We start from the raw sequence: 16,041 nt of genomic DNA, 5'->3' as shown, positions 1-16,041 counted from the left end.
ACGCGATGTTTTAAGACACACCGACGCATCTGTCTTTAACGCTGGAGTTAACTATTTACGTTTCAATATCAGTTTTGCCGGGCACCACAGCTAGGTAGTACTATTATCTAAACCGTGGTCCGACGAGGGAGTTTTATTTGCTAAAACAGTGAAGATGTAAGTGTTGGGTTTACTAACTAAGGTAGCTAACTAGCTACCAGTCTTGGTGGTAACGTTATACTGAGGGTCGTCCAGCTAGCCTTAGCTAACTGAGCTAACGTTAAGCACACGAGTTAGCCTTAGCGGCGCAGTCATACACGGATGTCAATACTAAAATCCACTGACAGCTAACTTTCCCTCAACGTAGTTTAATTTGGCACCACCATGCCCCAGAAGATTATAAACTCTAGTTGAGCTAGTTTTTCTTACATCAGCTCCGTTATCATTTGCTAGCAGGCTAATGCCAAGCAACACAAGGGTAACGTTAATGTTGGCACCGAAAAGCGTGGTGTCATGATTAGCTCGGAAGGTTTCACTTAAGCTAACGTAAGCTAATGCCAACTTTCACATGCTTGTCAGTGGTACACGTTATACAGACAGCACTCATCCTGTCAAATATTGTTCTCACTGCCCTTACCAAATAAGCATATAGTTTACTATTAATGCAACGTTAGCATTACCCGACTCCCTCTCAGTTTGATAATCTAATTGGCCTATTGCTCTGATACATTTGTACTATCTGTAATGGTAAAGATAGCAGGTGCACCTTTTACATTAAAGGGTTTGTTCACCAGTTCTTAGGGAAACACAGTATTGTCTTTAGGTAAAGGGGTAAAGAATACTTGGACTTTCATGCTCATCAGAGATGAATGAGTGACGCTTACATGCACTGCAGCCTAAACACATGGACCACCACAGTATAATAAATATCCCCTTGATGTAAAAAAAAAAAAGACATGTCCAACCAATGTTAATAAGCAGAGCACTCTTTTTTTCTTGAATAATTAATACGTTACATAACCTGCATTAAATTATGTTGGATAGTATTGTCACTTAATCCCTCTTTCTACTCTTTGTCTTTAGGCAGCCTGCAACAGCCAAGTGGTGGGACAGACGGGACACTGTTTTTGTAGAGTTCTGCGTGGAGGACAGTAAAGATGTGAAAGTAATTTTTGACAAGTCCAAATTTGAGTTCAGGTGAGTTACATTTATAGTACATTAAAGGGGAATATTCCTTATTATCTTCCCAAGAATCCTCTTGAAGAAAATATGAGCCTGTTCATGGTATATGAACAGAATGACAACAAAAGTAGTTGGCAGTTGTAAAGGAAATATAATGGTCTGTTTTCTTTTCCCGTTACAGCTGTGTCAGTGGAGCAGATAATGTCAAACAGCATAATTCGGTGGAACTTTTCGGGGAGATTGACCCCAAAGTATGTTTGTTACCTGTAGACAAAGTTGCAGTTCTACCATGTATTTTTTTTTTCCCTTAAAGCCTTCATCAAACTCTCTCTGTTCCACACAGGACTCCAAACACAAACGCACTGACAGGTCTGTGTTGTGTTGTTTACGAAAAGCAGAGGCTGGGAAATCATGGCCGCGACTTACCAAAGACAAGACAAAGGTAAGTTTCAATTTAAAAAAACAACAACTTGTCAATGCCCAGATATTAATCACCTGGCGGTACAGTTGCAAACCAGGTACTGCCAGTTTACGCTGATTTATTTAAGATGCATATTAATAAAACTTGCATCTGACTGCCTTGTCCTGGTAATTATGACTAAAGGCATGGAAATTCTCAGATAATTATATACTACCTTTTAAACAGCTAAATAGATATCAGCATTAAAAAACACAACTACTGATTACATGTAAAACATTGCCTTACTTAAACACTTAAATCTATCTTCACTTAGTGCAACTGGCTGAGTGTGAACTTCAGTAACTGGAAAGACTGGGAGGATGAATCAGATGAGGACTTGTCAAGTTTTGACAAATTCTCAGAGGTAGGTGTATTAAACGCACACAGTGCCTAAAGTGAGTATGGGTCCAGATATACTCCAGTGCTGACATGTTGATTGTTGCCTCCTGTGCATTTCTCCAGATGATGAACAACATGGGAGGGGATGATCTACCGGATTTAGATGGTGCAGAAGAAGAGGTATGGGTGTTTTTTTAAGCACATATAGTACTTTTCTATATGCTTTATACTCTTAATAACGGATAAGGGGTGTTTTGTAAAATTTTATCCATTTGACATGAACCAGGTAAAGCAGTGCATGAAAAATTGTCTTTATTGTTTTTGTTTTATTTTGCAGCATGAATCTGCAGACAGCGACGATGAAAGTAAGTACTATTCTAAAAGAGCTATCAGGTAATTTATAATCAGTAGTCACTGAATCCCATGGGGTGAGAAGACAGACACAATGCTAGGCAGTGCCAAGTGCATACAAATATGACCTTAAAGATCTGTTAAATAAGCTATCAAGTGTTTGTGGGAAAGATTAAGTCATCCCATGTAGTATGGTAGGACTTTTCTGAATACCAGTTTTTGGCCTCTGGAGAAGTCCTGTACAACTCCGCACTTCTCCTTTCCTCCTCTGCGCTCTTTGTGCAGGACATTTTCATGCATCATCAAACCACTTGCCAGATATGTTTAGATGAATTATCAGAGCTGTGGTGTGGGAGATGGAAACATTAATTCAAACTGAGTTTTGGTTTATGAAGAAACGTGGAAGTGGGAAATCAATTCTGTGTCCATCTCCAGATGCTGAATCTGCCAGAGTTGGAGGGAGATGGTGTGAATTCATAACAGAGTAGCTTACTCATTGTTAAGCGTAATGGTGGGCTATTGCCTAAATTAAGCTGGCTGAGATTTTTCAATAGTAGTTTAATTTCACAACAATGACAAACAGTGTTAAGGCTTAGGGCAACCACTGTCATTACGTGATTGTCCAGCAATACAGGTCAGGGAGACAAGGATGCTGCTCAGCAGGGTGCTCATTTACGTGTGCTAACTGGTGGGTAGGTAGGTAGCTAGGGGCCCGACTCAAATACAATTAGCCCCTTTTCCACCGCAGGAACTTTTATCATTTACAAGTTTCCACCGAAATTACCCGGGGAAATAACTTTCCCACAACCCCAAACTTTCCCTGAAAAAGTACCTAGTTGTGGGGTAGAATTTTTCAGATTACCCTGAATTCCTGAGGGGTGGTGCTGTGTGCTGAAGAACGCTGATTGGTGGGACACACACTTGCAGCGTTCCACACTTCGTGGCACGGGCAGCCACTGCAAGTTTTATTTAATTTCTACAAGCTCCACTTCGTTTGTGTTTTGATTAATGATGGGTACCAAAACCTGGTACTCGAAGACCGTAGTACCGATAAGCACTAACGGTATCGGTTCTTTTGTGTCGGTGCTGATCTCCTCCACATACACACACACACACAAACTCACACGCCTACACGACACGATAACTGGTGAACAGCTGAGCGGCAGTGGTGGAAACGAAGTTAAGATAACTCGAAAATGACTCGAGTTGACGGCAGCTACACTCGTTACTGTAAGCGAAGTTAAACCTTAGCTAGTAAGAAGCCAGTACTTTGTCATAGTACTTACTTGCATCTTACTTATCATAGATTTTCCGGAACTTTGAGGTGCGGTGGAAACGCAAACCATACAGATTACCAGGAATTCTTTTACCCAGGTAAATAAATTCCTGGTAATAAAAGTTCCTGGACATGTTGGTGAAAAAGGGGCTATTGTTGGGCATACAACACACGTTGCATTTGGCACAAGCTAACACAGCAGCAGTGGCTGACATCACACACTGAACGGTCCATTTTAAATAGTAAAAAAGTAAATAGAAAAGCTGTGGGAGTTAATGTTGATGTTGTGGCCGGCTGCCACAAATAAATGTGTCTGAAACACAGATTTATAACTTTGTTATTGTCATTTTCCAAGAAAAAGAAAACGAATATCTGAATCTTGAAAAGGAAAACCGAAAACCTACCCAATGAGGATTTGTTTGACCATTAGATGTTATGTTAGAAAGGGCTTGATTCCACGCCAGATAACCAGCTTTGTATCATATCATATCATTTATACTTCAGTATTTTTGTATGCCACCACCACGGACACAGAGTATAGAAACAGATTGTGAAACAGAGCTGCCCATCTCTCTTAAATGCAGACCAACTCTGAACAGACAGTAAAACTAGGCAGTGATGATCGTTGACTGTTTCACGCCTCAAATGTTTTCAGAAACATATTTTAGTACACTCATAAGCTGTAATTCCAGATCATTGGTACCTGCCGGCCTCCATATGGTTTTCTGCATCAAAACAGACAACCTCGGATTATGTCACCCACGAATGCCAAAGCCCTTTTCTTGTTTTCTTTGGTCACATAGCACCAATTTCAAAAGTATTTGTGTTTTTTACTGCATAGACAGCCCAGTTTTATGGAACGACCATCTTTCCGACAGTAAAATACATCAAGTTAAATAAGAGATACTTAATTTTTGCTATAAAATCACAAACAAATATGTTTTAAGTATTAATTTGAATATGGCTGCACGACATTCAAAAAGCCTGTGGGACCAAAGTTTGTTGTGGTGTTATCACCTCTATTTAATTTCTTGTGGACTATTTGTAAATGCTTTTTTCTGTGCCTTAGTGTTTATGTCATAACTATTGATCGGTGAACTATTGGATTCAAATCTAATCACATTTTTAATTTTGTCTCTATTCCAGAATTGCCTGACCTTGAGTAGATGAACATGAATGCCACCTCAGTAGTAAACAAAGCAGGCTATAAGTTGGTTGAAGAGAGAGACTAGACATGAGTTGGCAGCCATGTTGGAGAGGAGACCTCATCTCTCTACGCAGTTTCCAAAGCGAAACCCCTCCAGGGAGTGACAGGGAGTGACTGTGGGATACAGACATGCACAGAGTTCCATAGCGACATACAGTGCTGTGCTTTGCTGTTCTGTTCTGCATGGACAATTCTGTTCAAATGAAAATGTTATTGTTCGTTGACTTAAATGACTGTAATGGGATGTGCTAATGTCTTACACCTTCTCTCTCTTTTCTTTTTTTTTCTTTTTTTTTGGCAAAGTATTGAACATTGTGATTTCTAATGAAAAACAAACTAAATGCCTATTTTCCAAAAAAAGTAGATTTTTTTAATGACAGATTTTCCCCTTTTAATGTTTGTATTGTAAAATGCACTTATTTTGTTTGTTAATTTAAAGAGCAGGCGTTCCGCTTGAAATGGGTTTTCCAATGTATGCCAACATCTGCAAATATTTAACAATAACTTCATTTTTTAAAAACATACTTCAGCATTTAAAATAAACAGATATGCTTGTGCAACTTACAGCTTGTGTTGAGATTATGGTAGTGGAGTGGTACAATCTTCGCATATAATCATACCTTTGCTAAGGCGAGTTTGTTTCTCTATGCCAGTGTACAAAACATATTGCACATTGTAGCAGGTACAAAGATTAATTTTCTTCCATATGCATACTGAGGTGAGGGCAGAAATCCTATGTAGTCTACCAAGAGTTTCCTGAATAGGTTTAACGATACAGGTTCTATTTGTTAATCAGATACACCAGATCTATGCTTTGGAGGCTTGTGTGTTTGATTCAACACATGTTGAACACTTTTGCGTTTGTCTTATGCTGTGGGAGTTTGAGTATACATTTCTAATAAACTGTTAAAGACTGTTGAACACAAGGCTCTACTAATTAAGCATCACTATTTCAAGTTACAAAATATCTTAACTCATCACTGAAGTTTCATAGAAAGAATCCACTGAGTAAATAATTATTATTTTTGTGGGAATGTGGTTACAGCATCAAACAATGTATAAAAGATTGATTTTCATTTTTCCAGATCTATCTTAAAACCATTACTTGTATGTCCACAGGCACAAAGAAATATTGGTCACTGTAATTGTTCATATTGGCCACAGAGAGATCCCTAACACAGCTCCAATTTCAATTATAGCTGGGCCGGGCAATTTTTGGCAAAATTAGGCAATTCTGAGCAACAAGCAGAGTGTAGTAAAAAAAAAAAAAAAGGTGGCATTCTAAGCATAAGAGACTATGCTCTATCTCACTGAGCTAATTAGCAAGAGACAGCTCTGCAGTATATATGTTTAAAACTTCTTCTAGCTCTTTATTCTGATAAGAAGTCAATCTATTAAAACACTGAGTGTGTGGTATATGTAGAAGCCCATGTGAAACATGTAATACACACACACACTAAAACAAAGCATATCACAACATAGAAGTTACATATAATTATGGCATGCCCTTCAAATTGTGGATGAGTTGTTGAAGTGATCAGACTCATAATATACAAAGGAAAGAAAAAACTCAAGAACAAGAAAGTAAGAATAACATTAACTGCTAGCAATTATGAAGAAACTGGCCTGATCTAGCTTAAAGCTAAACATTATCCATGGTGACAACAATGAAAACATTTTTTTTTTAAATGTAAAAGCTATTGGATAGATTCTGCATATTGACTGATAGCTAAGACAAATAAACAGGGAAAGAGACAAGGGATAACAGGGAAAAGTGTTGATAAAGAGTATTTGTCTCTTCGCAAAACTGCCTGGATCATAATTATTTTAACCTTGGTAGTCTCTAATCCACATAGCATGATGCCTGAACATAGCACTTTCACATTAGAATGTCCGTTCTGCCTTAGCTGAGGCTTGAACTCTCAATTTCGGAGACTGAGGTCCATCTTCTATCTCACTGAGCAAATTGGCAAGTGACAGGTCATGTGTGGCTTCAAAAATTGACTAAGTCAAGCATCAGGGTGCCAGACAGTAGCATCCATGCCATGGAAAAGCAAATTTCAAAGTGAAAGTTCCAAAGCTGTAGCACATATGGTTGATTTGTTATGAAAGTTTTGAAATTTAGATGCTTGCTGTAGCGCCACCATCAGGACTATTGTCTTGTGTTTCCAGTTGAGGACATCTGGATCTGGCATGGGACTGGACCTTTATGAAAAGCTTGGGTAGATTTCTCACATGGAAATGTTGCACAAGCTGAGGCTTGAACTCACAATCTTCAACACCAAGAGCCATCCTCTATCTCACTGAGCTAATTGGCAAACAGTAATGTCACATGTAGCTTCACAAACTGACTCAGCCAGTCACCTGTGTGCAAGACAGCAGCTGTTAGTGTGTAAAGGCAGATTTCAAACGGCTGTCAAAAATTCAGTTATTAAGACAAAAATCCGAAAATACACATATTGCATCTAGACAGCATGGAGATGTTGGTAATTTGTTTTTAACAATGATTTATTGGCTCCATAAGTGAAAAACTGATGTTTAAAAATGCCATTTTTGCATTGACTCCAATTGTTCGCATGAGAGCGAAATACAAAATGCTGTAAAAAATTCAGTTTTTGAGATAAAATTCTGATATTTTCCAAACATCATCTACCATGACTCCAAAATTTTGTCTTTTTTTTTTTTGATGCACTGTAGGTTCAACTTTGGATAAATCAAAAATCTGTGTGGATCGTTTGTGTAGGACAGTCTGAAGATGCTCTGTAGCAAGTTTGGTGTCAAGTGAGCAAAAATTAGAAGTTAGAAGTTAATTAAGAACAATGCTATTTGAACTCAGGGTGGAAGAGCTAATGTGACTATTTACATATAGCATCATGGCAGAGGCACCCAGGTGTCTGTAGCCAGCAATGCTTTTTGCACCCCAGGTATAAAAAAAAAAAAAGTCAATGTGGCTATTTTCACCTGGGTGTATTTATTCCTGGGTGTCCTAGCAATAATGAGACATGACACATACACTTAAGGGTCTATTGAACTATTCTGCTTAAGTTTATGTACACAACATGCATTCAGCAGCTGTATACATCTTAATAACTGAAAAATGATAAGTCAACTAAATAACTACTATAATTAATAGGCCAGTGATGACTCACACAAGACTTCAACCCCAGCCTCCTGTGTGGATTGTGAATATCTTGTGCTTCACCCATTCACACATCACATTTTCCTCTCTAAATGCATGTGCAGATTGTGAGACAAGTGGGCCCCTGGGCACAGATATGCAGAAGGCCTCGCCTCCTCTCCTAAAACAGAGGAAGACATGCAGACTTTAGTTATTATGCACAGCGGCGTAAGGTAGTCAGGATGGGCCCCAGTGTGGACTAGTTATTAGTTATGAAGCACACACACACACACACACACACACACACACACACACACACACACACACACAGAGTTTTAGGTGTATATGTATTTTACCAACAGCTGCTTTTATGTTACATCCACTTGCAGATGTGCCCAGCTTGTCAGTGTTGAGAGAGTTTCCACCTCAGCTAGCTACTGTACAACATCAGCATAGATATTATCCAGCAATCATTATTACATACTATATGTATGACAAAAACTACAAAAGAAAATCGGAAGTTATTAGTTTAACTAAATAGTTTTTATAGTTTATGTACAATAATCATGTAATTTGTTATAGATTGATTCTATTTTACAAGAACAGGAAACAATGATGAAGATGGGTTTGCCTTTTTGAGGGCATATATAGAAAATCACACTATTTTTCATTTAACATGAGCTCTTTGATCACGGGTTTATTTCCAGGTGGCAATCGGAGTCCTCCATCCCATAGGCCGCAGTGCAACTGCACTGTCTGCATATTTACGCCCCTGATTATGCATCTTTTTGTGGTTTTATGTGTCTTTGAGATCATTTTCGTGGACATTCTAAGTCTCCTCCTGGTCGGTACATGTTACAGTAATCTGAGTGACATTTTGCAGATGAGGGCCAGGTGGGCCCCTGGTAGGCCTACCCATTCAGTAATCCATGCATGACTAAATGTACTTTGTTGCTATTCATACTACGTCTCCTGACTTTCTTGTGGTAGATTTGTGAGTTTTTACTTGTGAATTTCCCACCGTAATCTCAGAGAATATCAATGATTGGCTAGTATTAGCTCTAACAGTGACCTTTTTGCTCTAAACGTAGCTACTACTAACCAAACACGGCCATAAACTAGCCACATTTCTTCACAGCCAGTATGGAAAGGGGGAACAATTATAGTGAGTGATTGCACTTTTAATTTACATATGAGCATGTGGAAATTATATTTAAACTTTAAAAAATATGAATCTACCCTTTAACCAGTTCCCATGAAAAAGTGAAATATTACTTTGTAACCACTGAGTAGTGCTAACGATTCAGAGAACTCTGCTCTCACTTCTCTGACTTTACACGGGGTATTTCAGGGGCTTCCCATCTTCTCTGTGGTTTCATACTGAACACAAAAGGGAAATAGAAACCAGGAATTCCTTTATGCTGTAGATTTCCTGAGTATTTTTTGCATTGCTGTGTGGTTTTTCTAAACTATAGTACATACTTCCCTTTTACGTTATGAGCAAAGATGCTACCTCCTGATTTGGTGATGCTCAGTAGATCTATTATTAGAATTAATTATCAGTCAGTAGATTATTCACGGGCAAGAGAACCCTAGATTCTTGTAATGGGATGACAAGGATGCTTGATCACTTATATAAATCAATCATTTGAAGGGAGTAGAGCATAAATATTCCCCTTCTGCTGAGGATTTTTTATCAGCACCTCTGAAGCCTAACATACAATGTTGATACTGTATGTTTTAGTTCTTCACCTCATGTGTCCTGCAATACACGTGTTCACCACAGTGTGGTGAGTGGAGGCCAGAGCTTCTGCTCCAGTGTGAGATGTTTAGTGGCTGCATGTTATTATGTACGTGTCAGCAGTCTGGACCCAGGGAGCAGGAAAACACAATGCAAGCACCTTTTCAACACCATCCCCTGTGAAACTAAACTGTGGGCTTAAACCCACAAAAGGTGGCTTACCACTGACTGAGGGAGTCATGAGAAGGACATAATACTCATCACAATAGAGGTGCACCAACTGGCAAACTAATAAACTGTCAGAATCAGGACAACATCATCAACACTTTTATTTTTATTTTTTAATTCAAAAAAAGTACTACCACTGTTGTGTTTGTGTTTTTCATGTTGTTTAGTGTTGAAAAAAACATCCAAATGTCAGGCTGTTATGAGGCTGATGTGATAGATCACATTAAATCTCAACTTTCAAAGTTACCCACATCTTTAAGACTTAAAATTGTGCATGGATTATATTTGTATATTCCTCTGATGCCTTTCCAGCACAGCTCTCTGGAGTGTGAGTGCAGAGGTAAATACATATAGCCACTCTTGGACACAGATTCAACAGTGATGGCAAGACAAACAGATCATAGAAACCAGCAGAAACTGTTACTGCCAGCGTTTTGTCTCTATGCATGAAAGGAGAAAAGCAGTGAGCTCAGCATAATCCTTTCAGAGGGCTGCGGCCGTCCCGCTGGCTGCCCTGGTCAGCATGATGCTCCAGTGCAGAAGCTCAATGCCAGGCCTGCTCTCCCCTCTTCCTCTCCAACCGTGGATTTTCCACCGCTTTATCTGACCTGAGCCTCCAAACCCGCCCAGCACACACTCACACACACACAAAGTAACACTGTGCCTAATCAGTTCTGCTGCCACAAACCTAATTTGTACCGATCCAGAGCACCAGCAGAGAAATTGCCCGTACATCACAGAGGAGACAATGAAAGGAAAGCCATGGAAAATGAGTGAAAGGTGGACACTGTCATGACATTAACGCTGTGGTTGTGAAAATATCAAAATGATGGGAAATCAAGCAAAACTCCCACTGCACTCAGCCTCTACCTGCTCACAGGGTCTGCCCACCACATGCCCACTGCTTTTCTGTCTTCAGGTTTGAAGGTCAGTGCAGGTTCCCAAGGGGGCTGATCAGGCAGTGATGTTATGAATTAGTTTTTCTACCACTTTTAATAATACTTCAACCAGACCGTTGGTGGTACCAGGTACAGGATCTCCACCCCCTCCAGTAAAACAAGACAGGGAAGTCCCCAGCAGAGATATAAGAGGCTCCAAAGCATTGAACATTTTGTTTATACCTCACATAATCTCAACCTCAAGTCATAATTACAAAAGTACCCCTTAAACTCCAGCAAATTCCCTCACAAATAAGTTAAAGAAATTATTAAGGGCTGCTTGGCATTTAAGCTTGCAACCCATTAGTCCAGATTTTCTACAGACAGAGGCAGGTCAAGGCAGGAGAAGGGTTAAATGAATTTGTTTTGATTTGTAGTATTGTGCGCTGGCCCCTCCCCTGGGCCCGGCAGGGCTGCTGTGGCCCCTGTGGAGTTATAAAAAGGCCTCTGAGCTCCCCCTGCTCTGGTAAAGAGGCTGAATGTCTGCAGGACATGCTTAACGTTTGTCTATCCATGTTCTTCTACTAACAACCAGCGGGGTTGGCACATAGATGCACAGAGACTGGCGTATTGCTCCACTCAGGAGCTCTCTATGACAGAAATCAGAATTCAGAGCAGCAGATTGTTCACAGTTGCATGAGAGTTACATGTTGAGCAGTTTACGTGTTGTTGCATTTAGCTTTAGAGAGGCAATTTCTGTTTGAGGGCGATTTTTTTTTTTGTCATCTGCTCTGTGTTTTTTGGTTTGAAACACAGTGGTTATTGTGGAGAAACAGCATCTCCTCTTAGTTGGTTAGTTAGTTTTTCTGTTTTCATCCCTCCATTGCTTCGAGGTTGCTTTTTGACCCTTTGCCACCATGTGGGAGTTCAGGTCCATGTCTTTCTGGCGGGCTGTGTTCGCCGAGTTCTACGGCACCATGTTCTTTGTATTCTTTGGGCTGGGGGCAGCCCTCCGCTGGACCACCGGACCCCATAATGTCCTCCATGTTGCCTTTTGCTTTGGGCTGGCGGCTGCCACCCTCATCCAGTCCATCGGCCACATCAGCGGAGGACACATCAACCCAGCTGTTACCTTTGCCTACCTGATTGGCTCCCAGATGTCCCTGTTCCGTGCCTTCTTCTACATCATGGCCCAGTGTCTGGGAGCACTGGCTGGTGCTGCCGTGCTCTACGGGGTCACGCCCAGCAACATGAGAGGAAATCTAGCGCTCAATACGGTAAGATTACCTGCCAGTCACCGGAATACCACATCCATTACCACAAATGTTACATCACATTAGTCACATGCACTGACTGTTGAATATTTATCACAAATTAAGTATTGTATGTACACAAAACATAGCTGCCAATTCAAGCCTGACAAGTATGACATATTGTCTTTAAAAGGGAAAAAAATCAGTGTGTATGTACGTGTATAAAAAACTGCATCTGCATCATCTTGACTGTGTTTTAAATTTTTGCACTCACATCGCTGATTTCATCTTTCCTCCCCTTCTTGTCTTTCAGCTGCAGCCAGGCATCAGCCTGGGCATGGCCACCACCATGGAGGTCTTCCTCACCCTGCAGCTCGTCGTCTGCATCTTTGCTGTGACTGATGAGAGGCGCAACGGACGCCTGGGATCTGCCGCCCTGGCCATTGGCTTCTCTGTGCTCATGGGGCATCTTCTTGGGGTAAGAACAAACATCTCACTGGGTTCGTATAAAAATCTAATCATTGTGTCACCTCACATGCACAGTTATTTACCCCTGACCTGCTTTCTGTCTTTGACTTAGATGTACTACACTGGAGCAGGAATGAACCCAGCCAGGTCCTTCGCCCCTGCTGTCCTGGTCAGGAATTTCGTCAACCACTGGGTAAGATGATGATCCGATCTGTAAATCTTGTTATACTTTACATAGTAATGTGGCATCTTCAAACTCACTGACACATTCTGTTCTTTTTCTGCTAATGGCAGGTGTACTGGGTGGGACCCATGATTGGTGGCGCCATGGGTGCTCTGCTGTATGACTTCATGCTGTTCCCCCGTGTCCGCGGACTCTCTGAGAGGCTTGCCACACTGAAGGGCACCCGGCCTCCAGAGGCTGAGGGCCAGCAGGAGAGCAGGGGAGAGCCCATCGAGCTCAAGACACAGGCCCTATAAGCCTGGAGAAGAAGATTGGCTTTCTGACCCCCCCCCCCCGCAATCCCTCACCCCTCAATCTGCACCCTCAGATCCCGGTCCATCCTCAGCCCACTCAGCATTTCTGAGCACATACCTCCTCCCTGCTTCCGCACACGCTTAACACGATCCCCAAACACCTTTGTTATCCTCGTTCTGCATCCAGAACTGGACCTACCGAATTATAGTGAAGGGGCATCCACAGCCCCGACCATCTCACCTGATTTCACCTCTACCCAACCTTCCTCCTCCTCTTCCCCCTTCTCCTCCTCCTACTCCTCCTCCTCCCCCTTGGACTGCAGGACAAAGATGGAGGGTTAGAAGAAGACTTGCCACTGAAGGAAGCACCCTGTGCCCTGTGGTGTGGGGAGTCAGTCACTCCTAGCTGACCAGGTGGCTATAACTGCTCAGGACAGGGGCCTCTCTTGCTATCTTTCTTTCAGTTTCTCTCTCTTTCTGTTTTTCTCCCTATTTCATAGTCTGCTAGGAGTGAAGCTACAGTAGAGCAGTGGACTTCTGCATGCTTTTCCATTTTGATCCGGTGTGATCTTGCCCTTCGTCTCGTTATGTTAAATGAACTTTGGGTAAATTACATGTACGTATTGTACTTTACCAGTATTTATTTGGCTCACATTCTTTTTTTTTCAGTTGTACGTGTGTGTGCGCGCGTGTGTGAGTGTGAGTGAGAGAGAGAGACAGAGAGTGGGTGTGCATGCATGTCTCTGTGCATGTGTATGCGTGTGTGTGCTTGTTTCAATTGATCATTTTTATTTTTCACTTTTCATTGCCACAGTATTTTGTCTGTACCATGATTTTTTTTTTTTATTTATTTTACAAGCATATTTTAGGGAAAGATGCAACCTTTCCCACGCCCTAACTGATCCTGCAAAAGTTCAACAGATTCCATGTTTAGATTGATCCCCTTTTTATATCTAATGAAAATAACTTCTGCCTTCGAGTCTTGAAGCCAAATTTAATCAGTTTAGAGTTTGTGTCTCAGCTAATGAAGCACACACACATTCATATTTATATTAAAATAAACACAAAACACAAAACCATCTGGTCTTTTCTGAGCTCAGTCTTCAATGACGTTACAGTTACACTTGAAATGGTTTAATTGCCACCAAATCAGTTGCTTTATAAGTGGGAAATCTGCACCACATTTAGACAACTTATACAGTGTTTGTGTTGGGTTACATTTTAAATGACTTCTGGCATGAGCTTTGCTTTTAGAGCAGCGCTTATCACAGATTCATGTACAGGTGTGTGATAGTTGGTTTGCTTTTACTTTTGCGTGTCTGCCATGGAAAAACAAAGAAAGCAAACCTGACAAGCTGTCATGAGGAACAAGATTTTTTTTTTTTTTTAGTTGAATTGTGTTGTTTGACACGACTGAAGGGTCTTTGTTACATCAACTCGAGGTTAGAAAATGAAAGAGTGCATGAGGTGTGGTGGCTTGTTGCTGGTGTTGGCAAACACCTGGTGCCTTCTCTTTTCTATGCTGAGCTGGGCGGCTCTTTGGGAGTGAGATAGTTTTATTGGACAAGCCCCTCTCCGATATTTGGGAGAAGAGAGAAGGTCACTGCGAGGCGACTGAAATCTTTAGTGTGTTTGTACAGGGTGATAAATGTACACCTTTATTTTCATACAACCTACACAAGAGAGAATGAACTTTGAAGTTGAAGCTCTACATTTGCCCGGCGTCCCCTCTCTCTTCCATCCCTCCTTCATTCACCCTACCTCCTCCCTTTGTTTACGAGGCAGCCATCTTGTTCTGCTCTAATGAGGGGACATCTAAAGCTGCTGGGATGGAGGGAAGGGGACAGGGCACGGAGATAAGTTAGCATTTTGACAAATTTCACCCGAGCAGTTACCGAACCAGACATGTAAGCTGATTCTCTTTCTGCTTCCTCTACATAACCTTTTTTTTCAGTGTGATTTCCCTGGCAGTGGTTGAGTAGAATTTACATTTTAGTGACATGTTGAAAATTAGCATTTGTGTTCTAATGGAAAAGCTTTGTGATGTACAGTGTAAAGTTTTCTTTTTTTTAAAAATCATTTCATGATTGTTGAAACTGGATGGATAGGAAATATAATATGCTAGTTATGCAATGTCTCTTCTTTGGCTGATGGATTATGGAAGTGATGCCGATTATGTTATACACCAATATGCTTTCATTCAATGGACAGCCTTTTTGGTACCAGGCATACCTTCCCGATCGCAATGCCATTGATTTATTATTTTTATATGTCAAAAATATCCGAAAATTCTTATGTTTCCAATCATTTCTTTGTCTGTTTTCTTTTAGACTGTAGAGAAATATGAGATTTAAATAGATGGTCCCACACAGAACAGACTACATTTGCCAAAAAAGCAAATCTTAGATGTTTGCAACAATTATCATTTATGACAGGGGTGTCAAATTCATTTGAGTTCAAGAGCCACATACAGCCCAATTTGAACTAAACTCAATCTCAACCTCAAACCTAAATATTTCCCCTGTCTTGTAGTGTAAAGAAGGCCAAGTGCTTTCTGAAAATGTTAAACCCTTTATAAAACAGATGGTGAACAGCCTGAGATGTCTTCAGAAAAATAAGTACAATTTCAACAATATGGCTCAGTTTTTCCACATTTCATAAGTCTACTACTCAGTGACATTAAATGTGCATTTTTCCATACATTTCCACTCATGTGCAGGAATGCTGGCGTCACCACACTACATTAAAATAAAGCGGACGCTATTGAGGAAGCAGGTTAAGTTATCCCCTGCCTTACAAACCATTTACAAATCGAAAGTTTTGGCAGTACTATACCGAAACTGCTGACTCACACAGTGTTCAGTATCTTTAAATATAACTGCCAAAGGGTATCCATTGCGTTTCCAGAGAACTGTGTTGTGGTCAGGGCGGAAAAGCCTATGACGCAATATTTTACATGAAGTGGCTACTTACTGTTTAACTTCCTCCTGAAACCTGATAAATCTTAGCCTTTACAAATACATCAGAATTAGATGTGCAAAGTTGTCCAGAGGGCCGGGTTTGACCCTTTGGTGGACGGGTTCT

General features: G+C 40.8%; 2 protein-coding genes across 2 annotated transcripts; both read left to right on the top strand.

The window, feature by feature from the left end:
* Positions 1–2: 2 nt before the first annotated feature.
* ptges3a (prostaglandin E synthase 3a (cytosolic)) lies at positions 3–5,709 on the top strand. Its single transcript, XM_049581135.1, has 8 exons — positions 3–156; positions 1,063–1,176; positions 1,343–1,412; positions 1,505–1,603; positions 1,896–1,985; positions 2,084–2,140; positions 2,298–2,325; positions 4,734–5,709. Coding segments are annotated over exons 1-8 (480 nt in total). The 5' UTR covers positions 3–154; the 3' UTR covers positions 4,754–5,709.
* A 5,597-nt stretch (positions 5,710–11,306) lies between these two features.
* Positions 11,307–15,307, top strand: mipa (major intrinsic protein of lens fiber a). Its single transcript, XM_049581132.1, has 4 exons — positions 11,307–12,036; positions 12,326–12,490; positions 12,593–12,673; positions 12,775–15,307. Exons 1-4 carry the CDS (start codon positions 11,677–11,679, stop codon positions 12,958–12,960), a joined length of 792 nt encoding a protein of 263 aa, XP_049437089.1. The 5' UTR covers positions 11,307–11,676; the 3' UTR covers positions 12,961–15,307.
* The last annotated feature ends 734 nt before the right edge of the window (positions 15,308–16,041 follow it).

The sequence above is a fragment of the Epinephelus fuscoguttatus genome, linkage group LG7, assembly GCF_011397635.1.
Source record: "Epinephelus fuscoguttatus linkage group LG7, E.fuscoguttatus.final_Chr_v1".
Classification (NCBI taxonomy): Eukaryota; Metazoa; Chordata; class Actinopteri; order Perciformes; family Serranidae; genus Epinephelus; species Epinephelus fuscoguttatus.
Note: the sequence above shows the minus strand (reverse complement) of the source record. Positions and strands in the feature narration are given on the sequence as shown.